The sequence below is a fragment of the Lissotriton helveticus genome, chromosome 12 (assembly GCF_964261635.1).
Source record: "Lissotriton helveticus chromosome 12, aLisHel1.1, whole genome shotgun sequence".
NCBI lineage: Eukaryota > Metazoa > Chordata > Amphibia > Caudata > Salamandridae > Lissotriton > Lissotriton helveticus.
The window spans coordinates 854,839,266-854,856,189 of NC_136073.1; the positions used below are offsets into that span (position 1 = coordinate 854,839,266).

The window sequence follows — 16,924 nt, forward strand, 5'->3', positions numbered from 1 at the left end:
ACACAGAGGGCTTACTTTTGGCGTTTTTATAAAGCGCAAACGCAGCTCATGTCGATTGCCGCGCTTTACATAAGCACCAGTTACATTACACCGGGTCAGGTTTGATTTTGCAATGGGAAATGAAGTGATTTTCCCAGAATCACTCGATGTTGAGTCGACTCCGGGACTCAAACCTGTTTTCGCAGTTCTAAAGTCGACAGCTTAGGCGTTAGTGCCCCCATCCTGTCTCCGTTGTTGTCCGATTACAAGTGTTTAGTAAGACACACATAAATGGCAGCTCAGCTGCAGACATACACGCAATGGAAAGACACTTTTTTAGATTTTGTGCACTCAGTTGATTTGCATCTATTGGTTTTTAGGTCGAGCCTGGGCAGTGCATACGCTGCTCGGCGAGGCATGCTGTATTCAAGTATGGACTTGAAGCTCCGCCCACTCTCCGCCCATAATTATCATTGGCTTGTGACATTGTCCTTTGTAAATGCTGGCTTCTGATTCGTTAATAGGCTTCTTTTGTTAGTCCCTCCTTAGTACCGCCTTGTCTTTATTTGTAACCTCCCATGAGGCCTGGCCCATTTACTTCTGATTTTACATGGCAAGTCTTGTTTAGTCTGTAAGCACTATTTTCTTTAATAAGTTTCTCCTGCTGCAGCTACGACATGCTTTCCTGCAACATTCCGCATGCCATGCACGCTTTCGCTTTCCAAGCAACCCGGGACAATGGCAGCTGCTTCTTTGCAATGCAATAGGTCTCACATTTACAAGAGTTTGAGCTATGGGCTTTGTAACTGACAATGCCTTTTATTTATGTGTTAATAACTTAATTATCAAAACAGATAAATTAAAGGCATTGTCATTTACAATTCCAATAGCTTAAACTGTCGCAAATGCAAGACCTATTGCATCGCAAATGCTTGTTGTCTTTTTAATGCGGTGTTTGGGAGGAAAAAAGGAAGTATGTGGGATGCTCGACCGGGCTCTGTTTTGGCTCGACAGTCCCAGGGGACAAGGGTCGAGCCAGAGGCAAACAATCGGCCGAGCCTCGCTCGAACATTGATTGCTAGCCCAATTTATATTCTCATTTAAACCCTTGGCCGCGGCGGTAATTCCGCGCCGGCGCTGGGAGGGGAAGGGGGGCCGCGCGGCGCCGCCATGCTCGTGACGGAACCACTCCGTCACAAGCCACGGGCGCGCTGTGCTTGTGACGGAGTGGTTCCGTCACGGCCCGCCCGCTCAATAGAACGCTCAGCACAGGCGCGGAATTGATGCCGCGGCGGCCGGGCCATGACGGAACCACTCCGTCATTAGCACAGCGCGTCCGTGGCTGGTGACGGAGTGGTTCCGTCACCAGCACGCAAAGTGTTCCAATCCCCTGAGAACTTAGTAAAAGCCGTCTGGCGCGATTAAACAACGATTGTAAATATTTGACCCGAAATAAATGTTATGGCTGAAAAAGACGTTCTGTTGTTTTCCACCCTCCTTTACACAGCCAATGGAGCGCTTTGTACTCTGAATAAACCTGCCAGTTGGTTACAAATTGCAAATTTGGCCTGTAACATGATTTAACTCACGGAATCCTGTTTTACGCACGATGGCGTGTTCGAGTTAATATATGGCTGTCTGTTGCCCTATAAAATGTCACAGTGTGTTTGCTGAACAATTATATCTTTAACTAGGGAAGCGTGAAGGGCTTGCATATTAAAACACTTTTTCACTTGAAAAGACGTGGAGTTAGCCAAGTCCTGACAGAGAGTTAAGGGCAGTTGGCAAAGCCTTAAAATGTGGCTATTATAAGGAAAACAGGACCCGGATTTGCCAAGCCCATTAGTGAATATTTTTCCCCAAATTCAACTTTTAGCGGGCCCCCGTTCTGTTTTAATACATCTGAATATGAAATAAAGATCCAATTCAAAAACTTTATTCCATTATAAATCTAATAATCATAAACGCACGAGCAGTAGCACAATAAAGATGAATAAAACTCATCTTCCCATAAATAGTTAATCACTCATAGAATTGCAACGCTTCCCACAATGCATTTGAGAAAAGACTTGCATGGAACAGACCTCATCAGAACCAAGTAGCTGTTAAAACTGTAGGGTTGGAATGCATCTAAATTGGTTGTGTTTTAAGAGAGGAATTAAAAACCTTTTGGAATATAATCAAGTCTCCATGTTTTCCGTTTTTACGGATTTTTACAGATAAACACAGACAGAAAACAATGTGTTTCTGTCTGCATGTATTCTAAAGAATGGGTAAATACAGAAAATGTGCTTCTTTTAGGTGACTTTGTGCTGTCTTTCATGAATTATAGCTCAACAGCTGAGCAGATGGATAGCATGGGAAATTAAAAAACAGGATGAAATTTCTTTAAATAAGTGCATATGTCAACATACATTTGTAGTATAATGCTAATATTTGCCAGTAGATGTACTGTTATGTAATATTTGGCAACTTAAATAGCTAAAACATGACAGATATCAAAGTATGAGGGCACGTCTATCATTTAAATAAACATGGAAATGAACAGTTTTACAACTACATTTATATGCAAAACACAAAATAAATATGGATAAATACTGCTAAAATAGCCCAAAAATAAATATGGATAAATACAGACGGAAATGTAAAAAAAAAAAATTCCATAAAACCGGGAGCCCTAAATATAATTCATAAACTGTACAAGAAAATGTAAAACGCAGCAGTGTCTGTTTGGAGGTTTTATCACGAGGGCCAATAAGAACAGGAGGCCTTTAATGTAGACTGCTGTAAAGAGTGCAACATCCGTACGAAACAGCGCCCTCTTGAGGCCACTTTAGGAAGGGCTACGGGCACACCTGGCAGCCATGGGAGTTGGTGGCCTAGGGTTCCACCCCGACCTCCTTTCTGCACCCACACTGTTTTCTAAAAAAAAATAAAGGTTATGTCTCGTTTTCTCATATCCAAACATGGCGGGTTTTGGAATCACTATATATGCCATTATTAAACAATTCAATTTGACCTGGGTTTGGAGTTCCGCGAGACTTTCCATTGCAGTGAACTAGTTATGCGTTGCTAGGACACCAGCATCTCGGAGACCCCTGTTGCTATGCTCTTGGCAGCATCCTGTATCCCTGCACCTTGTTAGATGCCCTCCTGTAGTCAAGTCCAACAACAACCTTACATCACCAGCCAATCAGAAAATCAAATCTTCTGCAGCTGCCGGTTACACTAACACCCTGGACTCTAGCACCACCCTGAGAATCCCAAGACGCCCCCAAAATCTCCTCTCTTCCCAGTAACATAACATAACGTGTATTTGTAAGGCGCATGATTACCCGAAGGTGTCCTGGCGCTGAATAACAGATGTTTATTGTTACCCAACTCAATGGTACTCATTTTATCGACCTCAAATGGATGAAAGGCTGAGTGGGCCCGCCGGGATTTGAACCTGTGACCATGAGGTCGAACACAGGCCCATGCAGTGGCTGCTTTAGTCTACTGAGCCACCAGACCCGGCCCCTGCGAGCAGGGCTCCCCAAATTCGTGTCCTTTAGTAGAGCGCTGAGATGCTTTGTTCTAGGGCTCTCCATTTTGTTTATTATGTATTTACTTATTTGTGTATTTATTTACTTGTGAATGCATTTTTATGTAGCACTGACGTTACCCAAAGGTGTCATAGTGCTTACAATAGACATATGTTGTTACATGGATAGTTACAGAGGGTTCAAAATGACCAAATATTACCAAATATAGTTGTATAAGGCCAAAAATTACACAATGGTAGATCATTACAGAAAAAGAATGTGTACAATAAGTACATACAGCAGTGAAAAGGTTGTGGGCACTCGAAGTGGAAGAGGTGCAGTTCCGTGCCAAGAGGCGAGTGAACATGTTCTCGCTGGAGAGGGTTAGCTGCAACGTCTTAGCTAAAGTATCGTCGAAGGAGGAGGGCTTTCAGTTCCATTTTGAAGGTCGCCAGCGAGGTGGTAATGTGTAAGTTTGGAGGTAGTGAGTTCCAGATTCTGGTTGCATTCCCAGAGAAGGATTGTGCCAGGAATCATCCCATTTTACGGGCCAGGGTTCTATGTGCGATGCTCTGAGTTTCGAGATGGTTTAAACCTCCTGAAAGCTGGAGTTTGTCTGCCGGGCACCAGGGAGTAGATTGTGGTGGGTCTTCTGGGTGATGCAAGCAGTCTTGTATACAGCCCTGGCTTCTATGGGCGACCACCAGCATAGGTGTGGTGTGGTCATTCCTTTTGGCCCCGTAGGTGAAGCGTTCTGTCTAGTGTAGGATGGATTTCAGTCGGAGACATGGGTTTAGGGTAGGGTGACGAGGTGTCCCGGATTTGCCAAGACGGTCCCCATTTTTCACCTGCTGTCCGGGCAGATTTCGAGAAATTTAGCTCATGTCTCGGTTTTTGGAGAGAGTCGACTAAAAACGGGGCGAGGTGCTTTTTTATGTTTTACAAAGCAGGGATAGTTAGCAGTTGTTCCAAGAAAGCAATTTAATTCACAGGCCTGACATAATTATAAATAGTTATGTATTGTGACTTAATTGTTCCCTTATCTAATAATTTATTTCCACTGTGATGATGTATAGCTTTGCGCAAAGTCACTTTGGATTTGTATAATGAATGGTCAATTTTTAAATATGTACTTGTTTTTGTGCTTTTATGGGTACTGTTGTATCCGAATAAAGTTGAACTGAACTGAACTGAATTCACAGGCAAGCTACTGGGTTTAAAAATTGCATCTTATGTGTGTTCTTACTGCCTGCTTTGTAATTCACTGCTGAGGAGCGCTGTCATTCTGTGCGCTCGCTTTAATATTCTGGTCACCCTAGTTTTAGGGAGATCAGTCAAGAGAGAGTTACTATAGTCAATTCTGGAGAGCACCAGTGTGTGAGCGAGAGATTTCAGATCTTACTCTGGAAAGTTGCACGCCATGGCGCTGATTTGAGACTGTAAGTTGAGCTTCTAGTCTAGGATGACTTCTTGCAGTATGGCTCTGGAAGCCATGATGGGTTTACTGTGGAGGACTCCAGTTGTGGAAGGTTTCCGTTTTGGGTGATGAGAAGTCATCCCGCTTTCAACAGATTGTAGGGTGATGGAGAGGTGCAAGATGTCATTTGGTGAGGAGATCTATAGATACAGTTGTGTGTCCAAATGTCCAGTATTTGTAAAGCGTGAACAATTACCAGAGGCTGTCTCGGCACTGGGGGCCGTCGGGAAGATTTTATTTTATTTTTTTTGCAGAGTTTTATAAAGTGCGAACTAGACCTGAACTGAATCAGGTATCAGAGCGCTTTACATAGCACCAGTTACGTTACATGAGGACACGCATTAATTTTTAGGCACGGGGAGATTAAGTGATTTGCCCAGAATCACAGGAGGTTTTTGGCGTCGTTACCAAGACTCCCCAAGTCCAAGGTCGAGCGACCTAGCCGTTAGGCCAACTCCTCTCCCCAAGATTAAGCAAGCTATTGCCCAGAGTCACATGGTGCTGGACTGACCTGCCTCCGGTGCAGGGGATCGAACCGTGAGCCCCCGGGTTCCGGAGTCAGTCGGCCTGGCCGCTGCGCCACACCTCTTTCTCTTGGTGGTAGAAAACTGCTGCTTTCTTCAGTAGGACTCCAAGCGGCTCGATGTACAGGTTGAAGAAGTTTTTCCAGACTGCTTGCATGCAGAATGAGGCATTTACTTTGGACACGCTGTAAACTCTTGCTTCCTGGTTCAGTGAAGCGGCAAGAAACCCGCCGTGATGTACGCTGCGCTATACGCACTGATGGTGATGCTCTGGTGCGTTGGAGGCACCAGCAGCTCTTTAGTGAGACAGTGTGAATTCCTAATATCCCCTTGCTTAAGAGCTTCCCAAGTACCCGGCATTCATCGGGCATCCTGTAAGCAGGGCGCCTTATGCATGATTGCGGGGGTCTTCGTATCTGCCCCCCAGGGAGCCATCTTCCAGTCGTTGCGCGCCCGCGGCCCCCCGGAGACACCCTGAATCGCTGTCCCGGAGCTGTAGTCCTTGTCAGCCCGAGAAGAGCGTTCACAGAATCTGGAAATTGGATTTCACGTAGATTATGAGATGTGTCTGTTCTGATCAACAGACCAGAAACAATTAATTACAAAACCAATTACACAGGCGTCTAATAAATCACATTTGACACAAATGTTTGCAGGGACATAACATGCCGGAGAGCGCTGGCGGCGCTCAATGCGGACAGTTTCCAGCGCACTCAGGGGGAAAATGAACTGGCCCCTGACTGCTCCACTCCAGGGGTTTGCAAGAGACAGCCGGGGCCCCAGACTGCTCCAATCCAGGGGTTTGCTAGAGGCCAGTGCCCTTGACTGCTCCACTGCAGTGATTTGATAGAGTACTAAAGTGTGAGAAGTTGGCCTGGTATATGCTGTCCACTAATTAAAGTGGGCACCTTGCGCCAGTCCAAACAACCCTTATGATGATTTAAGAGGTCAAAGATAACCTTAAAAAGCTATCCAAGTGGTAGCTGTGGAGAGCAGCCTTCAGGCATAGTCTTGAAGGAATGCTAATCAGTTTGTTTTACCAGAATGCCACCTTATAGTATTGGTTAAATGAAAGAAGAACCACACAGTAGTTATAAAAATATGTATTTAGTAATACAATACTGTCTAGCACATCACAGTGTCACCTACACTGAGGTAATCACACAATACTGTAGCAAAGAATCATCAGTAAATAGCAATAATACACAGAGGGCCTCAGGGGGGACGAACCATATACTAAAATAGTGGTATAAGAACCACGACTCGAGTGAAGACAGTGTCTAGAAAGTGTAGAATCGCTGGGACCCCAAGGAACCATCCAAGGTGAGTAAGTAGGGACCCCACAGAGGACGGGTGCAATGTGGGAACACGGCTGCGTGCTCTGTACAATTCTATGCGAGAGTCACGGTTGGCGTTTTAGTGTTTAAGGACCCTTCCCAGTGGATTACGAGGAAACTCTGTGGATCATAGAAGGTTGGAGAGCCCCCCACCCGTGGATACCTTAGTACCAGAGTTACCTATCCCAGGGAAGACGGGTGCATAGGGCTGAAGTGGTGTCGGAAACCGCTGTTGATCTCAATGGGAGACTTCAAAGACATGACACAGCTGGAAAGAATAGGAATGTCATGTGGAACCCATAGGTGGATTCTTGATGGAAGGAACCTGAATGCAGAAGGGACAGAGTCTGGGTCACTTCAGGGTGACCAGGGGCTCAGTAGACGAATGCCCACCGATGTCTGATGCTTCAGGTGTGTTGATGGGGATTTGACTCTGCAGCCACAGAGACCAGGAGACATCGAGGATGAGCAGGAGCCGGATACAAGCTGTCCCACAAAGGATGTCTAGTGCTGAGGGGTCGGTGTCCAGCGGGAGCACCAACAAGCCTTGGCAGCGGCAACCCATGAAGAAGATCAAGGAATGTTACAGTCTGGCTCAGCAAGTACCAGGGGACTCACCACAGCAAGGGGAGTCAGGGCTGGCCTGGAGCAATGAGGGGAGCCTAAGAAAAGCAGTTTTAACCCTCAAGTGGACCCACAGGCCGGAAGCACAGGAGTCGCGAGGAGACCTCAAGCAGTTTCACAAAGTAGCAGCTTGCAGGGCACTCAGTGCGAGGAGGAGGAAGTTCTTTGTATGAAATGTGCGCAGAGGTTGGGGCTATCAATAGCCCGATGCACTTAGTTGGGAAATACCAACAAGCATGTGCACTTGCAAAAGTATGCAGTGCACAGGGGTGCAGGTTATGCGGTCCCCATGAGGGATACTGGCCTCGACCTTGGTGAGAGGGCAGCTCGACCATAAGGAATGTAGGAACCCACTTCCTGTGTTGCTGAAGCCTTCAAAGTCTGCAGGAGCTCAGGATCAGCAGTCCAGTCAGTTGTGTTATGGTGCCTGGGACAGCAGGGGAGTGATTCCTTCACCCCAAGGGAGATATTTCAGTTGTCAGTTGATGCCCCACAGGTCCTGCACCACAGGTCCTGCACGGAGCCTGTACGGTGCACGGGCACAGACGATGCTTTGGACAGAGTGGGAGACGAAGTCGGGCCCAAATCAAGTCAAGCAAAGTCCAGAGTGTCCACAGAGTCGAAGTTCAGTGGTTTCTGGTTCAGAATCTTGTCCATGTCGAATCTAGGGTCCAAGAGCCAGGTAAGCCCTTAAGTACCCATGGAAGAGGGTTGGACAGATTCAGGGGACCCTCCCAGGGTAGGGTTTGGACAGTGCGGAGGATACTCCCATGTCCTCTGTCCAGTTTCGCACCAGAGCAGGAGCTAATGGCTCCCCAAACTGGTTTGAGCTGGACTATGCACAGGGACACCAAGTGTGCCCCTCGTGCAGACTTTCAGGCACTTTGAAAGTGCACCCACCCAGCCCCAATACACTAAATTCTATCTGGGAGGTGGTCACATCTCCCTATGACAGGACGCCTATTGTTCTGCCTACACCTGCTCGAGCTTGGCTCAGCAGCAGAAGGGCAGAAATGTGTCTCTGGTTGGCAGCAACCATTTTGTGCTGTCCGGGTCGAGAAGGCTGGTACCAGAAAGACCAGGGACCAGACGAAGCTTGCTTCAGAAGGCTGGAATCATACCAGTGTGGAGGTATGATTCCAAGGTGTTTGATACCAAACATAACATGTTATGTGGCAGCCGTTTTCGAGATAGCATTTTACACGCGTATATAATGCACCTCTACCTATATGTTTGGCTGCGTCACAGACAACACGGGAGAATGGGCTCCGAAGTCTGCAGGGGTGTTCTGCTCAGGTCGGGGCACCCTCTTACGTAAAACCCAGCACCCTGCCTTCAGGATTGTTAAGGCCTGCTATAGGGGTGACTGATAGGTTTTAAGTGTAGTGACCTATAGATATAGGAAACCTATATCTTTTGTAAGTGGTGCAAGTACCAGATTACACAGGCTGCAAGAGCAGGCCTCTAGTTCCATTCTGCATGGCCTCTCATGGGTGGCATAATGCATGCTGCAGCCCATGGGAGGCCTCTGGGGTACCTATGCCCTGGGTACATGTGTACCATATAGTAGGGACTGACCAGGGTAACCCAGTATCTAATCTGGAGTGTACCTAGTACATATCGTAACAGTTTTTGGGAGAAAGCAGATAGGCTGGGGTCCTGATTAACAGTGGTGCATTCAGCAAAAAGTGGGGGTAACCATAAGAAGCAGATACTACTTTCCTACACAGGGCTCCTGACTTCTCCACTTCAGGGGCTCGCTAGAGTGCCACAGCTCCTGACTTCTCCACTCCAGTGAGTCGTAAGAGTGCCATGGCCCCCAACAGCTCAATTCCAGGGGCTTGTTAGAGTGCCACACCTCATGATTGTTCCACTGCAGGAGTTGGTAAGAGTACCAGGGCTCCTGACATCTCCACTCCAGGGACTCAAAAAAAAGACAGGGCCCCTGACTGCTGCAGCTCCAGGGTTTAGCGAGAGTGCTGAAGCCCCTGGCGAGTTCAGTCCCATGGACTTGTGAGAACACTAGGGCCCCTGACTGCTCCACTGTAGGCCGATACAAAAGGGGATGATGGACGGAGCGTTTGAGCAAATCAAACACTCACCCCCAGTCAACTGATCTGGGTTTAATCCATCACCATTCTTTAGCTCACTCCACCACGCCAGTTCAGACATGGCCATATGCACATCAGTTTGACCCTGTGCCTCATGGGAACAGTCCAGCCCGAACTGCCAAGCCATGTCTTCCCTGGACCGGAACCAAGCATCCTGGGACCGGTTTCGGATTCATAATCCTCATCAGCCAGGCTATCTTGAATCCAGTGGCAAAGTGAGCAAGGGACTCACGTCTGAGCATACCCTGCCAACTTAGGGCGAACAAAGCGATACAAAAGGGGATGATGGACGGAGCGTTTGAGCAAATCAAACACTCACCCCCAGTCAACTGATCTGGGTTTAATCCATCACCATTCTTTAGCTCACTCCGCCACCCCAGTTCAGACATGGCTATATGCAAATCAGTCTGACCCTGTGCCTTGTGGGAACAGTCCAGCACTGCAGGGGCACGCAAGAGAAAGTCCAGGGCACTACAGTGGAGATGGGAGATTCAAGCACAAGGAGGGGAGAAGGAAAGATTGAGGGGACGCAGGGATTATGGGGGAGATGGGATTCAGAGAAAAGACTCAAATCATAATGGAAATGGAGGTGGAGCTGGAGCTGGAGCTGAGAGACTCAAAGAAAGTCAACAGCAGATTCACCGGAAGGAGGTGGGAGGGAGCAGGAAGGGTCATGTTACAATGAGAGAATTGTGGGAGAGCTGGGGGTGGAAGCATCATGACCTGGGGCTGAAGATCAGATGATCACAAAAAAGGATCAAAAGGGACAGGAAGTGGAGAAGAGAGTTTGGAATGGAACCTGCTTGGGAAGCTGTGTATACACTGTATTCGATTTGTAACAAGTCAACGAGGAGGCAGCAAATTACACACATCACAAGACACCACACATTAGGGTGATGCAAACAGAGGACCACTTGGACACTATTTCCATCTCTGGGAGTTCGTGTGACAAGCAAATGCATTCTGGGCATTGTAGTATTGTTTGTGCCCACTGAAATAATTTCCAAAACACACCTGATAAGACTTATTTGCAGGTGAAAAGCCTAGAAATGGAAACTTTGTCCCTGGTGAGCTGGAGCCAGATGGTCTTTTAGCATGGACTGTTCTATAAGAGGTGAATAATATGCCTTGTATGGGGTCTTACTCCAGGCCTCTTGAGGTCCTAGTGTGACAACATGTGACACAATCTTAACCCCCTCCATCACCCCTCACCCCTCAAGGACTGGCTTGCTCACCTCGTGTTTCCCTTTCATGCGACAGGTTTTGATGTCCAAGTGGTTTGAAGTCCAGGTCAATTTCTGCAGAAAGAACAAAACTCATTAAAGCATCACAGTTTAGGAACAAATCAACTCTCTCAGCATAAGGGGTTGAAAACTCTCAGTCTATCAGGGATGTATCAAACTATCTAGCGTATCAACCCCTAAGAAAGCTCATTCCTTGAGGGATATCACACCATGCGAACGGTTACTGTCTCCGATACATCATGGCATGAGAGCTCTCTCCCTATGTTTAATAAAAGCCTGCTGAAACCCATCTTATCTGGTATGTCACACTTGAAAAGATTCGCCCTGTCCATGATATCGCACCATAAACACATTCATACCATGAGGGATTGCTCCAGAAAAGATCCAGAGTCTAACAGGAGATAAACATTCTTGTGAATTTCACTTACTGACTGTCTAGAATGTTATGTTATGTTATATGCATTTGTACCACGCACAAATACTCCGAGGAGTGTCCCGGCGTGAGCCTGAAAAGGTCAAAACAGAGTCGAATAATAGAACTAGAACAGAAGAGTTTATAGCTTTTTCTTAAAGATCATAAGCTCTTTGACGCCCCTCAAGGCCAATGGCAGAGCATTCCATGCCTGCGCTGCCAGACGGGCAAAAGAGCTCCCGCCAAGCCTTTGGCGATTAAATCGAGGAATCTGCATCACAAGAATAAATTCTCGTCACCAGACATCCCTTTTTCAGTAAGATACTGTGCAAAATAAAGGTGTCTGATCAGATCATGGATCATAATAGTATATTAGGAGTTGGACATGTGTGTTGAAGGATTTGGCATTCACTTCTTTCCACTGGGGTGAGCGGTGATCCATTGTCCAGCCTGGGCAGATTATTCTCGAGACAGGCGTGGCTAGTCAGTTGCAGAACTACAATGCAAAGCTGCGCACAGGAGGCTGCTCTACTTGTAGGTTATCTTCTGAACGTTCTAATAAATATGTCGGTGCAAGGGTAGTAATATGCTGTTAAGGCAGCAAGTATGTGACTTTTGTGGTATGCTGCGAGCATGATGGTGCGAGGAGGTCAACTGAATATGTCATTCTGGAGTCAAGCAAATATTAAGCCAATTTCTAATATGACAGAAAAATATGTATAGTAGGATTTAAAGGGATACCGGGCATTCCATGACAGTCAAACATACAGCATTTTAGCTCTGAGTTAGCGGTACCTAATACGGTATGCCTGACAAGTACGGTTGAGTGATTGTGTGGTATTTTTTGGTATTGGCCGTTGGTTGATTCATGACCAAAACGGTACATATAATCCCTAATTGAAAAAGAGCTGAAAATGACAAGGATAGATCAGTTTGATAGTGAAGAACAAGCTGGGATCAGAGGTTGCAAAACCAGATCGTCTATATTCAACTGCATTATAGCAGACATAGAAGTAGGACTCAAGGGCGGTGGTTATCCAAATGTTGGGTCACCACTGATGTATTCTCATACTGTAATGCTCACATTCACATATGGGCACTGGAGGGTCAGGTAGCTGCCTGAAGAGGTTTCAGGAGGCGGCTTGACATGCTGGTCACTCTGGTGCATTGCTATCCTATCCCTGCAGAAAGGGTGTTTTCGAAGTATATAGTTGACTTGACGATGTCAAATAAGGAAGACGTGTTTCAGATGGAGATATATTTATCTGTTTCGAATCAAGATTTTTTATTGGTAAATTCGTGTGAAATGTGAAACTTCACAAAAATGCACTTTGTGGATTTTGCGCAATATCACAGGAGAATTAAAAAAATATATATAGTGGGAATTATCTCAAAGTAGTTCTTGCCTAATTTCTCTTCCGTAAAAACCTTTAGCCACTGCATGTCATTCTGAAGATCGCAATTAAAAAAACAAAAACAAAAAAAAACTCATAAGATTTGCAAAACTGTAGGTGCCCAACTTTTCACTCCTGTAGTAGATATCTAAAGCTCATCGTAGCAAACAAGAGTAGACTATAGACTGCTAAGTATTCTATAGCCACACGCATGTGACAGGCTCTACCTCTCGGAGTTAGGAGAAAGCACCTGTTGTCCTGCAAAGAGAATAGAGTTGCATCTAGGGTCCTTACCTTGCTGTAAAAGAGCTCGCTGGAGGAAGGGGGGTTCAGATCCACGCGGAACAGCTTGTCCCTGAAGGGGAGAAAAAGAGTAGGTTTAATGAGTGCCCTGAGTGCAAAGACAACGCTTCATACTGGTGTGAACCTGGTGGACTTCACCAAAGATGTAGACACATAAAGTTTGGTTATTCAAGGAAAGTGAAGATGAATAAAAACGAATATCTTAGAAAGCAATCAGGTTCACAAAGGAAGGTGGTGGGATTATGCTTTTTTCAATGCGATGCGTACGCAACAACCGAAAACTAGATGCTCGGGAATATCTTACTTGTTAACTTATTGTATATGGTGCAAACATCTCGGCCTGCATTTTCTGATTCAAGTAAACTTTTGGCTCAGAAAACAATCATTTCTGACATATTTGTATATCTCCTTGTGCGGCCCATCAATGAACCTCAGTCGTTTTATATACAACTGTATATCGAGATACCATAATTTTGTGGACAGAATATCAAGGGGAAAAATATCAGAAGGTAAGTACATATAGGGAAGTAAAAATGTACTATACCCAACTCCAAATCTACATGCCTGGAAGATATACATCACCAAGGTACATATATGTGGAGTAAGATATAGAAAATGAGTACTTACTTTTCGATATTTTGGCTTTGCATTTCACACCCTTAGTCGTTCAACCATTAATATGTCTTTTGAGAAAGCTTGTTCAGTCTCAACAAAGCCACTTAGGATCTAAGGGCCCCAACACAACTGGGAGAGATTCATGCATGGCCAGATATTATCCTTCCGTCTCCTAGAAACCATTACAAGACAGTGTCTGTCCCGGTGCCGTGGTGGTGGTATACAAATTCCATTGTAGTGGAAAGCAACATTAAGCAGCTCACCGCGACACAAAACAACATAACATTCTGAAATAATTTCTCTGGGTACTTCCTTCCCTATTCGTGGTCCTAAACCATCTAAAAAACCAACCATCTCACTCAGTTTAGAGGTTAATCCAGTTGAACAAGTTTCAAATTGAGAATACATAAACAAAGTCTGCTCCTTTCGAATCAGATTCCAGAAAGAAGTAGGCTACCTCTTGATTGAGTTACAAGATCTCACCGTACCTGTCTTTTGACCCGTTTGCGACGGGAAGTCACAGTCGACCAAAAAAATACAGTGTTCCATTGCGTGCCATGTATATTAAAGGTGACAATAGTTCCCGTCATAGAACAAAGACGTCCCTAAGGACAGCTTGCAGTAGGTGTCAATTTCTGCACCATCGCTTTGATCCACCCTGTCCGAACTGTGGTGCGACGTCTCTGTGCACGTAACGGGATCTCCTCATTTTCTGCCTCAACGAAGGTCCCCGAAGAATCCAGTCTATAGGAGGGGACGGTTCCCAGAGACTGGTCCAGCTTTGATTAAATTCTTCCATTGAAAACACTCTGTTATTGTATAACACTACCATTAGAGTCGCATCACAGAGCTTTTCGCGTGGCACGATATAACTGTCCATTATCTGTCACTAGAGTGGCATTACAGTGCCTTTCCGGTGGATATATGTTGATACCACGCATACATTTAGCACGCAGACCATTACCACGCAATTTTTACAACGCAGGACCCTTTACCACGAATACCTTTACAACGCAATACACTACAACGCAGGTACTATTACAACACATACCATTACAACGTAAGTATAGGTAAGTATATAATATGTTAAAATAATGTAATTATTAGTAATATTTTTTTTAATTAATAAATTATTATTTTAATATTAAATATTTTAATTAATTATATTAATTTTTATTTATTATTTTGTAAATATATATGTTAAAAATACCCCTGTACCCCATCACCCAAACCCATCCCTGAAACCTAAAAATACCCCTGTACCCCAAAACCCAAACCCAACCCTGAAACCTAAAAATACCCCTGTACCCCAAAACCCAAACCCAACCCTGAAACCTAAAAATACCCCTGTACCCCAAAACCCAAACCCAGCCCTGAAACCTAAAAATACCCCTGTACCCCAAAACCCAATACCCCCAATAAATGTTTTTAAAAAAAAAGATAAACTTACCTATACTTACGTTGTAACTGTATGCGTTGTAATAGTATCTGCGTTGTATTGTAATGCGTTGTAAAGGTATTCGTGGTAAAGGGTCCTGCGTGGTAATAGTTTCGTTGTAAAAGTATTTCGTGCTAAAAGTTGCGTGGTAACAGTTGTATACCCTTTCCGGTGGTCAGATATAACTGTCCATCGCAGATCAGAATCTAATTCAGTTTTGTTAAGATGTGCAGCAAAAAGTCTGAATATGACAGCTGAAGGCAGTCACCTAAAGTTTAGACATCTTTGTTGACTAGGCCTCTCCACAATTTACTGGAAACACTCGCAATTATGTAGTTATATTGCTGCAATGGTAAGGTTAGTCCTGAATAATATGGGGCCATTATGGGAAATTCCCCATCCCTTCAAGTAGAGGATGAAGGTATTTGTGCGGAGGTGGTGGCATGATGAGATGATTCTGAGGAAGGTGCCATCTAGAGAGGATTCCTTATTTATATGTTTTGTATAGCGCTGATTTGTGACTTGTAGGTGGGAGACATCCATTACAATGCGTGCATTGCACCGCAATGCCTTTAGATCGCGGTCATTGCAAATGCAAGTCGTTACTATGACTTGTGCTGGATGGCGCTCTAACCTAAGGAATAGTATCATTTACTATTCCAACACCTTCCCTACTGTACCTTGTCCAACTCCTGGACGATGCCTCTCTTGAGCTTGTTCAATGACACCCAGAAACTGCCATTCGCCTCTTACTATCCTCTCCACAACTTTACTGCAGCTACTTTGTACCCCTGAACTTTGGTCATGCCACTACATCGCTAGGGCTGTGTGAAATATTCTGTTCCACCCGCGGAATTGGCAGAATTGCGTGCTACTCTTGTAATGCAGAGTACGGGCAAAATTATGTCAATCGCAGTGTGGTGGAATTTTTTCTCGTGCGAGGCTCCAGAACGGTAAGTTGGCAAGCACGAGTGAGATTTTGTGTCCCCAAGTGAGATTTCCAGTCACTGGGAGGACATCTGGTGACATTTTTCAAACTCGGGCAGTTGTGACTGTTTGCAGTCAGAGTTCTGCCCGAGTAGAAAATCACTTAGTAGCTGCTCTCAGGTGCACTGCATGGTGCTGCTCGTGCTGATTTTTCAGCACAGAATGCACTGCCGGTGCTAGATCACAGTGCGAGCAGCCAGACGTGCCTATTTTCGCCCATTGTTGGAACTGTGCGGAATCTCACAGAGATTTTATGTGACTCCGCGGCTTTCCGCAGAGTCAGATTCTGCGATTTCCAACTGCCCATTACCTCCTTAACCACTTCGGCGCTGATGACGAGCTCAGCTCGTCATGAGTTGCGCCGCTCGCACGCTGATGACGAGCTGAGCTCGTAATGTAACGCGCGTTTTAAAAAAACGCTGCGTACAGCGGGAAAAGCCGCCGCGCGCATGCGGTTAAAGACACAGATATGGACACTTTTCTGCAAGTTTCAACAATCACCAACGCCTGCACCTCTTTGCGTACAAACAGGTCATCAGTGCTCCTACATCAGATTTAAATGCAGCAAAATCATATTGCAAGCAGTACCTGACCACCTACCAGCAATCTAACACTCAGCAACACCTGCACCGCCAATGCCCCCGCTCAGTCGAAATCCACTCTAGGCTCTCTGCCGCCAGGTTTTTCTCTAACAGTCTATATTAGACCCATCATAGCAATGCTTCTCTATGACCCCCAGTTCCCACTGCATCCCAGCTACTCACTCCATCTGATTAGCCATTTTTACTCCAATTCCTAGCCAATTTCTTTTTTTTTTTTTTATTTAGAAATTTTTTATTGGTATACAAAAGAAGGTCGTACAAAAATATATATATACAGATATAGGTACACAAATGGCGGTCGTTTCTATTGTTCTCCCTCCACTGGAGCTCTGGTCTGCAAAACAGTTCTCGAC

At 45.4% G+C, this 16,924-nt stretch overlaps 1 protein-coding gene across 2 annotated transcripts in view; it reads right to left on the reverse strand.

Annotated features, from left to right (window-relative positions):
* The window catches only part of SEMA6B (semaphorin 6B), a 290,743-nt gene that overhangs the window by 70,673 nt on the left and 203,146 nt on the right, over positions 1 to 16,924 (reverse strand). For both annotated transcript variants that reach the window (XM_078669948.1, XM_078669949.1), the window contains exons 4-5: positions 12,921 to 12,981; positions 10,812 to 10,874 (exon numbers count right to left, since the gene is read on the reverse strand). In XM_078669948.1, coding sequence (XP_078526074.1) covers positions 10,812 to 10,874; positions 12,921 to 12,981 — 124 coding nt within the window. The remainder of the gene's footprint in view (positions 1 to 10,811; positions 10,875 to 12,920; positions 12,982 to 16,924) is intronic.